The sequence below is a fragment of the Pleurodeles waltl genome, chromosome 6 (assembly GCF_031143425.1).
Source record: "Pleurodeles waltl isolate 20211129_DDA chromosome 6, aPleWal1.hap1.20221129, whole genome shotgun sequence".
NCBI lineage: Eukaryota > Metazoa > Chordata > Amphibia > Caudata > Salamandridae > Pleurodeles > Pleurodeles waltl.
The window spans coordinates 1,686,037,172-1,686,049,200 of NC_090445.1; the positions used below are offsets into that span (position 1 = coordinate 1,686,037,172).

Here is a 12,029-nt window from a genome sequence, read left to right on the forward strand (position 1 = left end):
TCCTAACTGGGCTGGCAGGCGGAAGACCGGAGTGGAGGTTTTCTGTCTGAATGCGTTTGGCGGGCAGCCTCCACCACCCGCCAAACTCAAAATGATGCCCTCAGTGTATATAAAATCATATCTGATTGGGATGCCGAGTGTCTAACAACACAAGCAGTTGAACGGTCTGTTTAGTATGAAAAGCCACCTTTGCTATAATTATTTTTTATTTGTTTGCATCAGTACCTTATCAAAATAAATATGTAAGGATTCTCACTGCAATCCAAGTGCTTGCAGTGATGTGATTGCGATGAGGAAGACCGCTGTAATAGTGATAGGGTTTTAAGCTTGCATAAAGCGTTGGTTCAAAAAGGAGATAATCAACTTACCAAGTTCGAGGGGGCGTACAGGTCGGCTGATACATCATCTTGAACCCTTCTAAAGAGTGCTTAAAACTGATTTTGGAAAACAATGACCTTCAAATATGCAAAAATAGATGCTAAATGTGCGTTTCAACACATTTCTAAACACTTCTTGTATACTTTAATTGTGACTTAGCCTGTCCGAACATGTGCATATGCATGCAGCATGACATTCTAGTTGTAGGCTTTCTAGCATCGCTCAATGGCCCATTTGGCATTGTGATAGGTTAAGGTGACCAAACTCTAAAACCTTCAGTGCCATATCCATAATTTTGGCGCCTGTGGCTCTGGGCAATATATTCTCCCTTCCTGCATTCTAAGTAAACTGGGAAAGAGTCTGAACGAGTGATGCCTATGTGTGACCTTTTTCATGAGATGTAAAAACCATGGTTGTCTCTCCCCCACACTGAAGCCACTAGAGACTGAGCACATTAAATGATTATTTTATGTATATCAAATCAGACTGGTGAAAAAGTATGAGCAAACATTCAATGAGAGCACATTTCCATTTGAAACTGATGGAGAAGCTTAAACATTAAGTCTTCCCATTTTACATTTTTCCTTGAGACAAAAAAAAACCTATTTACGAATATTTTGAAAATGCCATTTATTTTATCGCTTCGAGTGTCCGCCAACTTATGGCTTCTGATAGGAGATGGTAAATAGTCAAATGAAAGTTGTGAATCAAGCCCCAAGCCCAAATCTCCTGTACTAACTTTGACTGGGGAAATGCCTCACTCACCCCTCCTTGTTCATGTAAAACTTTGCAATGTTACCATCGGTGAACACATTCCAATAGTTTCTTTTTAATACCAGGTGAGGCATCGCAAGCTTTCACATTCTGATTTGTTGCACTGTCCCCTTTAGTCTCTATTAAACCCTGACTTGAATTCCTGGCAAGAAATCATCTGCTGTAATGGTCACTGTCAAGACTGCACGTGTTCCACCAACTCAAAGCCTTCACCTCTTTGTGAGGGACAAACACTGGATCTTCCCAATTCCCACTTCCCTGTTACCACTTCCTGTTACGCCATTCCTCAATTTGTCTCATTTGTAAGTGGTGACATGAAACCAGATGAATGCATGATGCCATCAGACTCAACAGTCTCACAGCAGTCCTCAATGTAAGAGACAGAGATGCTTCGGAAAGGAGAATATGTTTCTCAAAGGTCAGTACTCTCTGAGGTATCGAAGGTGCTTAAGCTTCATGCATTCATATATGCTCCCAGGAGCATTTTCATTTGGAAGGTACCTGCCAATCCTTTTTTCATATTTATAGTGGAACCTCCTTTGCATAATAACTATAGGATACTTTGATGACATTGTTGAAGTTTACTCTCCTGCATCAACCAATCATTGGTTTCCCAATGGCTCTGGAGGGGGCTCCATGCCCGTTTCTCTCTGCTGGAGAGTGCAAGGCCACAGTCTCTGGAGTGGGTGACTTTTCCACTGGTTCTTGCAGGGGCTCCATGCCCAGTTCTCTGTCCTGGAGAGGGCAAGGCCACAGTCTCTCAGGTGGGTGACTTCCCCACTGGTTCTGGAGGGGCCCCCTCGTACAGCAGCCCCTAGAGGGTGGCCTTCATGGCTTCCGCTGGTGGCGATGACTGCAGTGTGGTGGCAGATGGAGGTGCCTCCTGGGCAGCCTCTGCAGGTGACGATGGCTGCAGTGTGGTGGCAGATGGAGGTGCCTTCTGGGCAGGAGTCGAGGGCTTCTTCCCCTTCAAAGCAGGAGGTTCAGGCTCCTTCCCCTTCTTGGCTGGAGGTGCAGGCTCCCTCCCCTTCTTGGCTGGAGGTGCAGGCTCCTTCCCCTTCTTGGCTGGAGGTGTGGTATCCTTCCCACCACGACTAGGTGGTGCCACCACTGTCCCCGTGGACTTTTTGGCTGAGGTGCGGGGCTGGGTCATTGGGATCCTGCCCCTACGGGCAGGACGGTGTTGGGGAGGAGGGCAATCGGCGGGAGGTCAAGTTGGGCAGGGAAAAGCTTCTTAGGGACGGTGGGGACGGGAGGAGTGATGGAAGTGGAGGTTGAGGGAGTGGTTGTAGGAGGTGTATGTCTGCTGGATTTGGGTGCATGGGCAGTATGCTAATGTGAGGTGTATGGCTGTTGGGTGTGTGAGTGTTTGCGTTTGTGTCCTGGGGGTGGGGGCAGGCAGGGTGGGTGAGGACACAGGGGACGCGTGCATGGATGTTGTGGAGGTGTCTGTTAGTGAGGTGTGTGTGATGCTTGGTGTGGTGATGCTGGTGGTGGATGTTGATGCAGTGCATGCAGGTGTGAGTGTGGATGTGACTGGGAGGGAGGTGGAGGAAGAGGGGGAGACAGTGGAGGCAGTGGATGCAACTGTCTGGTGTTTGCGTGAGTGCTTGTGGGATGAAGTGTGGTGCTTGTGTTTGCCTGTGCCACTCTTGGGTGTTGTCTTGTGTGCATGCTCGTCAGTATGTGTGCTTGGGATGGGTTGGGGTTGAGGAGACTGGGACTGGGAAGTGGTAGTTGGATGGGCTTCGGTAGAAACGGGGACAATGGCTGCCATCAGAGTAGGCCAGAACCTGAATCGATCTCTTTTGGGCCGCGAATCCACCGTGAATGCCCTACGGGAATGCACTGCATTGCTGCATCTGGGATGTCAGTCCCTGGATGACATTCACAATGGTTGATTGCCCTACATAGATGGATCTCAGGAGGTCAATAGCCTCCTCACTCAGGGCAGCAGGGCTCAATAGGGCAGGGTCTGAGGTACCTGGGCGAAGGAGATGGCCACCCTCCCGGTAGACCTGTTGAGGGTCTACCAGGAGGGTGGTGCTGGTATGGGGATGGTGGCTGTACCTGCAGCTGGGGTGGTCATAGAGGTGTTCGCCACCATCAGGGAGCTCCCATCGGAGGAGGTATCTGAGTCTGTTTTGTCACCTCCTGTCTCTGCCGTGGTGCTCCACTCACCCTCTATCCCACTGGTTCCCTCGGCGTCTGTGGACTCTGCCTCCTGGGTCCTGTGGGATGCAGCTCCCTCTTTCACCAGTGCCCCTGCTCCTCCACCAGATGATGCTAATGCACAAGATGACAGCATGACAGAACAAAAAAAGGGGGGGGGGGAGAGACAAAGGAAACACTGGGTCACTGACTGCACCCACACCACAGTTGGCATTCACAGCACCGTCACACACAGGGAACAGGCTTAAGCACTAAGCCTTGCACTGCCAGTGATATGACTAGATGCTAAGGCAAGATGAGGGCCACACATCGCCAACTGCGCACTTCCTGGTACCCACAAAGCCCTGCCTAAAATGGAACGCTAAGAAGGTAGGTTAGCTGCATTTGATATACACCTGTTACCCTAGAATTGACCCACACTGCAATGTCTGGCCTGGCCTGAGGGGCACCCATTAACTCACATCCACCACCCGGATCCCACCCCACCTGCCAAATTTTGGAATGATACCCACTGCACTCACCTCCTTGTGGCTGCTTGATGCCCACAAGCGCCCATCCGGCTCAGGGTAGGCCACCGCCAGTATGCAGGACGTCAGGAATCGTAAGAGTTTCCACTCACTGAATGTGCAGATGGTGTGCCTAGCAGACCAGTACATCTCCCACGTCAGTGCTAAGTATCCTGGGTCAGTGCATGATGCCTTTGTTGTGATGAATAGCAGCATCCCAAATGTGATGGCCCAACTACAGAGGTACAGGGTGTGGCTAATAGGTGAGACTTGGTCCCCACCCACTGTATGTTAGTGTAGGTCTTCAGGTCTACACCTGCTGTCTTCTTAAGTACGAGTTCAGTTGTCAGAAAGGAAGCCTGGCTTTGCATGCCTTTGCATATCACGGTTTATTCCTGAGGTGTACAGACATGTTCTAAAAATACCGTAGCTGGAAAGCATATTTTTGGTAACTCTGTTGACAAAATACTAAAACAAATGAAAAATGAAAGTTTGGCCTGTCACTTCAAAACAGGCACAGGTAAGATGAGCATAATGTCAACCGGGATATCGTCAGAGTGATTTACGTATTGACATCTGTCAGTATCAACCCTCTATCAACAAAGTCAACATGCACAGCAGCCTCTTTGTGCTTGAAAAAGAAAAGGACAGAACCCTAGATGTTCTTGCTCTTACTCCGAGTGACAGTCTATTCACCCTCACCATCACTATTAGGGGGACATCTGTGGTCCTTTCTGGAGGAATGGACCTATGTAGCCGAAGACAAGATTAACCCTAGACATTATACAGAACGCTCACCGCATGTAATCAGTGATAACAACAGCAGTCAGGCCGAAATCAGCCATGTAAATGAAGACCACATTCTATTGCTACTGAATAAGATAAATGCTTTCTTGGAGAAAGAAGCAGTTGAATAGGTGCCTGATCCAGAAAGTTTCCTTGTACCAAAAATAGAGGAGGCAATGTGACCAGTATTAGATCTTCATCGGGTCAGCAATCATGCCACCACAGCATTTAAGATCACAACTTCAAGAAGGGTGTTTAAAAAAAAATATATATATATAAAAATGATGACCTGGCACCTATAGATAGACTTATGATCCTTGTTTTCACATTCCAGAGAACAGGAAGTACCTATGGTTAAACTGTACAATAAGCTATTACCTACCTACCAATGGTTGGTAGTGCGTGACAAATATGATCTATTCAAAGTACTTACTTTGGGATAAAGTCTGTGCCTGGGGTGTTCACAGACTGTCCAGCAGTAGTAACAGAACATTTGAGGAGACGGGGAATGTGTGTGTATCCTTGTCCTTGCACTCCCCAGCAGAGAGAAATGGGAATGGAGCCCCCTCAGAACCAGTGGGCTTGTTCCCGACTTCGGCTGAGGTACCTCCCCTCCCCAATCACCCTGAGGTGCCTGCCCACTTGCAAACTGAAGCCCCTGCAGAGTTCTATCCGGGTTAAGTTAGGATTCGAGTTGGGCCTTGGACTGTGCCCTGTGGCCATGTGGGCCCTTTGAACATTGGACTGGGCAGTATTCCTTTGTGTACATGTGTACATATCTGTTTCACGGACAATTGGATTACTAGATGTTGATATTAATACATTCACCTTGGTGCATTCCTGTTGTCATTGCATTATTCTGCCGTGTATCGGGTGCAAATTGTTTTTCGTGTTCAGCTGGTTGTGTGTATGGTGTGTGTGTGTATGGTGTGTGCTGCGCGCGTGTGTCACTCTTGTTTTTCTCCCTCCCTCCCTTGTGTGCTAGGCAGCTGTATTTACCGTCGTCGTCTTCGTCAGCGTTGGTGTTCCAGGTGGAGCATAACGTAGAAGATCATTGGAAAAACTTGCAGTTCGGGTTCATGGCGGCGTTGTTCTTCCCTGTGTCTCCAGTGGTGAGTCTTTTCTCTTCAATGATGTGTTCCCGCCAGGATTTTGATGGCATTGGTACCGCCCCGGAAAACGTGGTGGATTGTAGGGTCTTAATATGGTGGGCGTACTTTGTCTCCCGTCTGGCTGTTGATGGCGACCACCGGCGTGCGTTGTGTTTCCGCCTTGGCGGATGGTGCGGTTCATTGGCTGTCCATGGGAGTTCTCAACGCCATGGTCATAATTTGGCTGTAATTACTGTCAGCCTGTTGGTGGTATTACTGCCACTTTATCACACACACCAGGGTCATAATGAGGGCCTAAGTGTCTCTAGAAGAAATTATAAATCTTCCTGTTCACCTTCTAAATAAACTTCAGTCTCATTAAGAAAGAAAGAAATGTTAATACATCATCATTAACTGTTTCACTTTTGTCAAATTGATTTTGTTTATTTTTAAGCCAGACCTTGAACGCCTGTTATAGATTTTAAGCCTATTTTTCAGAATCATTTTGGTGTCTTTTTCCTTCAACTCAACAGATACAGTCATTTTAGCACCACTTTGGGTCCAATTTATGTTGTTTGATTCTTTAAAAGTCAAAACACCTTTATGCAAAAAAATTGAAGACACAGAGAACGCAAAAATAATACATCTACTGCATTCTTAACAAAACCTGAGACCTCCTATGATAGAAGCGCTTTCTGTGAAATTTTATGATTCCAAGCATTCAGTTTCACCATTGTAGTCCGTTATCAATGTAGAATCTTGTTTACACTGATGTCCAAAATTATTGTAAAAATTATTTTCATTTAATGGGGGACATGGGATTAGGGTAGCTGTCATCAGGAGCACACACACACTTCTCTAACTTATACACCCAAAATAAAAGCTTTATTTAAAGAAGCTTATAATTTTCGACCCAATCACTAGACGGCAGAATAATTCACAACATATGAATATAGAGTTCAGGCTGCAAAATCGAGAATCTTGTGCAATCCCATAAAAAAAATGGAAAACACAAATGTGCAGTTCTTATATTAGAAGTACAAAGCTTACCAATTTTCTGATCTGTGCTTCTCTTTCGTTTACTTCTTCCTCTCGTTTTTTGAGCTTCTCATTTGTGGAATTTAAGGTGTGCTCAAGCTCATTCAGCTGTAAAATCAAAATCAACATGTAAGAGCAACACCTGTGGGGATACATGCCCCCAAACATTGTTGATGAAATGTTTGGGATATGAAAGACCTGAAATAAACATACATAAAAAAATAAAAAGTTGTTTGTTAAAATGATAATCCCCATTTTTACAAGATAATGCTATTGGCAATTCCAGATTCAAAGGTCAGATGCAGTTGTGATAGGGTATGTCAGCTGCAGTGTTTGGGAAAAAACAATAGTGTGAGAATAGTTCAAGGTCACCTATGGTGGTGATAGCTGCAGAAGTACATGGATACTGGCAGATGTAACACCATCCAGTTAAAGTTTGATGATGTGCTTCATGGGTATGATGAGGTGCCACGATTATAGCTGAATGCATCAGGTGATGTTTAGGGTCATGCATAACAGTATCTGGTCAAAGTATCCTGCATCTGTAAGTTAACTTTAATTGCTGCAAGGGGTCTAGTCGAGCAAAGTATACCATAGGAGGTTAATGCCTGATGAACTTGAGGGTGGTTCTGGTCAGGTATCACAGTTCAGAAGAGAGGTAGGTGCTCAGGTTCCTGTGCACTGGCACATGGCTGAAAACAGACTTGACAGGGGGTAGCTTATGCAAGAACATTACCTGAAATAGACTACGATCTTTGAAACTTTTTGCATCCTCTACTTGTTGACTGAATAATGTCTGGCCTTCTGCTACTTTGGTGTTGAGCTGTGTTACCTATAGACAAAAATAGAGTTTTTATCATGCAATACTGCCCTCACTTAGCTCTCCCACATTAGTATAACAAAACTAATCAGTGAAACAAAACTATAACAAGTTATGTTGAAAGCTCATTTATGTACAGACGTGTAGAACACCTGCAAATTTCGGCAATGAGGGAGACTGAGTGTCAAATAGACCTGATTTCCTGCAGAGACTAAGGTTGGGGTTACCTGAAAAAAACATAATTGTAATAAAGGAGCAGCGACTTGAATGTATAGACGCATGTGGATGTAGGAATAATATTTGCTGTATTAATGTTACAGACATTGCATGATAACTGTATATTGGTGTATACATTTGATCCTTGTTCTCCTTCAGAGTTGTGAAGTACGCTGGCTAAGCCTTGTTATGAAAATTTCAATAAAATAGTTTGAAAAAATGATGTAAATTGGATGGCTAGATGGATCTTAGATGGATCTTTAATTGTATGGCCTGAAGATTAACACACTGGCACAAGGACACACAGGCTCATCCTGGTGTCTATTACACAGACAAAATGCAACTGCACTGGATTAACACCTCAACAGAATGAGATCCGTGTTATCTACATTGCGAATGTGAATATTTCATTCTTGGGGGAAAATAGGGAAACTTGTTTTTTTTTTTTTTTAAACCACTCTGCCTGTTCCTGAAAGCTGTGAAGGGTGTGAACATAGCAAAGCAAACATTTTGTTCATGCCACTTTAAGAACACTAAACACACACTTTCTTGCACAGTACTTCCTTCCCCAAAGAAACGCAATTAAAAAAAATATATATTTGGGTATTTTCTATGTTCGCTCCAAGGAAATTTAAATACCCTGGTCACTTCTGGAATTCTTAAAATGTGGGAGAAAAGGAAGCAAACTTGGACTGTATATTTGTGGTAGAAATAAAGTTATTAAGTTCAAACTGCCCCAAACATTAACAAAATGCGCCAGCACCTTTTACTGGGATGGGTTTTTGAACGGATAAACAGTTTCTAAGTGGACATGGCTATCAGTTCCAAGAGGGTCCATAAGAACTCAATAAAAATATTTTTTCTAATCGCTGCACAAAGTAGCTGACTACCTCATGTGCCACAGAAGATGATGGACTTTCGCTGATACTAGAACTTGACATGGCATATGCTTCCCTCAAAGCACTGGAAAGGAGTGCAATAATCACACCACCAACGAAGTGTGGTAACTGCTTTAATGCACTTATGTTTTGGGTAAAAGAGGCATGGGGGACCTCAAGATCTCTGTGCCTTCTGTGGGTCTACAGAAGGATTTGGGAGTCTGATCCATGAACCAGTTTCTACATCAAGGTCAGAATCTTAATTTAATCACCAGAGCAACAGTGAAGGCGTTTGTGTCTAAACCCCGCTGTTGTCAACTTCTAGACTCTATGAAATGGTGGTAAATGCAGTAGTAAAAAATATATTTTTGAAGTTGCCCCACAAACAACATTCATTCATTCCTAAACTGTATGGAATGCACAATCATAGAAAGGTAGTCAGCCATCAAAGAGGACCTAAGCTCACCCGTTCCTCCAGCAAGCTAATTGTGTCGGTATGATTAGTCCTGGCCTCTGAAAGTTGTTGCCGACTGTCATCTAGCCTCTGCTCCAAAGCTGCTTTCTAGGTTGAACAAAATTGAATGAGTGAAATAGATTGTTAGACACAATATAAAAATAGTATTTAAACAGTACTTAGTCTATCATAACTGACTTAAGACACAACGCTTCCACGCTTCCGGGAAATAAAGGTTTAAAACTCCTTTAGAGGACCGTGCCACAGACTGTAAAGTATTTTCAAGGAAAATAAAGCTGTCAATTACTGCTGAATCTGAAATACAGGTTTCTAAAGCACTAGCCTAATACCTTCAATAGCTCCTGCTAAAAGGTGACATTTGTGTCCACTTTGACCCAGAAAGTAAGAACCGAACCTCCTTCTTTAACGATATACTTACATTAAACTCTGCAAATTCCTTACAGTAACACCTGAAATAAGGCTAAGAGAGATCCAACAGTCAATATTTACTGCTGTCAGATGTATGTCTGTTCAGAAAGGATCGTAAAGTCAACTTAAGAAAAAGGGAGGAGCCAACTCATTAGAGCTACTTCATGAGATTGGGTCTACCAACACCAGCTGAAACCAGCATATAACGACTAAAATTCAAAGTACTAAGCACTTTATCTGTATTTTACAAAGTAGGATTGTCCTAGCACCTCCTGTTGGTAAATTATGATAAAACTATTACCTCCTTCAAAAGTTCCTGCATATGTTCATCTCCTGTAAAGTTGCCTTCTAGCCTTTTTTCCAGAGATACTACTTTTTCCTGCAAATGCTGTATTTCTTTATCTTTTTCTTCGACTTCAACTGTAATCTGAAAGGAAGAATGAAGAAACACTAACTCTTGCCATCCAGCAAGTTGTATCCTTAGGCTGTGAGAATCAAAACCCTATTTCAAAGTCAGCGTTATTGTTCGATTAGTTAAAAATCATTACAATATTTATCACATGCAATAAAAAAAGAAATAAATAGATTAAAATGATAAAAACCTCCTTGTCGGATAAGGGAGGGAAGATGTTGAATGTCAGGGTCTGTGGTTAAAATACACAAGGAGCAGCTTAACAAACACATGCAATGAATTAATATCATTCCACGTGAGGCCACAGACTAGCCTGCTTCTGCAAAAGAAGAGCTTGTGCAAGGATTATATAGGATAGAGGTTGCAATGACTGCCTTGCTACTGATGTTATCAGTGCGGACATGCAAATGGTTTGTTTGGCCCGAGAGGTGATGTGCTCTGTCCAATGAGAGGGACTACTGCAAATGCTTATTTCAGCACAGCAAGTACACCAAGGTAGCTTTAGTCCAGTCATGTGGTTGTCATGACTGGGTAGTTACATTACCCCCGTCACCCAGCTCACCCGGGGGGTGATCGCGGGGGAGTAGTGTTCAAGGGCCGGGGGGGGGAGAAGAGGGGTTGTTGGGGGGGGGTGGGGGGAGAAGAGGGGTTGTTGGGGGGGTGGGGGGGTTGAAGGGGGGAGAGGATAGTGTTCAAGGCTCAATTGACTGTTCAGGCTGATATGGTGTTTTTTTAGAGAGTTGTTGAAGAGGAGATACAAGAGGGAACATATTTGAGGAATGCCACAAGAAACTAGACGATTCAACTGAACTTGTTATGACATTTAGGTGATGAATGATTTGATTCAATGCAGCATGTGCCCCAATGGGCCCTCTTACCGACTGGAATCCAGAAAATAGGCCCTGGAGATGGCTGAGTGCAACATACAATTAAAGTTGGTATGTCGCTTGTCTTTCCATACTTTTGAAAGGTGACAGAAGGTTATAAAAAAAACTCTTATTTTCTGAACAGATTCTTTTTTCCAGGAGAGGTGTGATAACAGAGCATGTCGGAAGGCCGCAACCTAGTCCTGTCAGAAGGGAGGTGTTTGCTAGGCCAACTATGTCTGTTGTCAGAGATACAAACTCCTTCATGCCTAAAACAGGCGTACGGGAGAGCATGAGTGAGATGGTTTGCTGGAGTCTTTTTGCTTTGAGGGCCCAGTCACACTATTGAGGTCAGCTGCTTACTGCAAAGTGTCCGGAAGCCTACTCAAATGTACAGGCTGCAAAGCGTTCAGTTTACACTCTTAGGTGTTCCAGGATCAGAGTGTCTTGGGAGAATTTCCAAACACAATCTCTTCTTTGTTTGCTACTTGTAAGCAGAACACATCTGTGGTGACTGAAATGGCCTTTCTAGATTAAATATAAGTTTAGAATGTTTTCCTATTATTTCCCTTTTCTCTCTAAGACAGTTCCACAAAGTGTGGGTGGCCAGGAGATTTCTGGTAGGGCATGAACTAGCAATAAACAGTGTGTGTGTATCCATTGGGCCTTGTTTTAACACATAGGTCTTACCCCATACTCTGCTGCAGAAGGGGTATTCTAAATTTGCTAAAATCACTGGTATCTGCACCAAGATTTCTATTTTGTAATTTTAGCGAACATATGCCGCAGACCAGAACCCCACTCAGAAAACTGTTCCCCATTTGCCCCTTTAATGGGCAGATCAATAGCTTGCCCGACGTCAGAAAAAGCCTTATCAAAGGGCGTGCTGAAGGTCATGTCATTTACAAACCACTACTGTTAGAGAGGAATGCAAAAAACTGTATGGAGTGTGTTATTTTGGTAATTCACACCATGTTGAAAGCATACCTACTATTACATTAAATAAAACTGCCACCACAGCATGTCTAGGTGGGTTGCAAAAACTTGTCATCCTAAAATTGGGTTGTGGTTCTAAAAGGGTGGGAAAGCACTGCTCTAAGATGTTTTGGGCTCACTTAATTGTATTTGCTTCAGATGATCAGGGTTGCATTTTTGCCAAGAAGTGTTTTATATTCTGTACTAACTACATAAAGAAACCACTCTTTCTTG

At 44.0% G+C, this 12,029-nt stretch overlaps 1 protein-coding gene across 3 annotated transcripts in view; it reads right to left on the reverse strand.

Annotated features, from left to right (window-relative positions):
* The window catches only part of GOLGA1 (golgin A1), a 234,675-nt gene that overhangs the window by 146,574 nt on the left and 76,072 nt on the right, over positions 1-12,029 (reverse strand). For all 3 annotated transcript variants that reach the window (XM_069241738.1, XM_069241739.1, XM_069241737.1), the window contains 4 exons: positions 9,844-9,969; positions 9,126-9,221; positions 7,482-7,577; positions 6,758-6,853 (listed from right to left, as the gene is read on the reverse strand). In XM_069241738.1, coding sequence (XP_069097839.1) covers positions 6,758-6,853; positions 7,482-7,577; positions 9,126-9,221; positions 9,844-9,969 — 414 coding nt within the window. The remainder of the gene's footprint in view (positions 1-6,757; positions 6,854-7,481; positions 7,578-9,125; positions 9,222-9,843; positions 9,970-12,029) is intronic.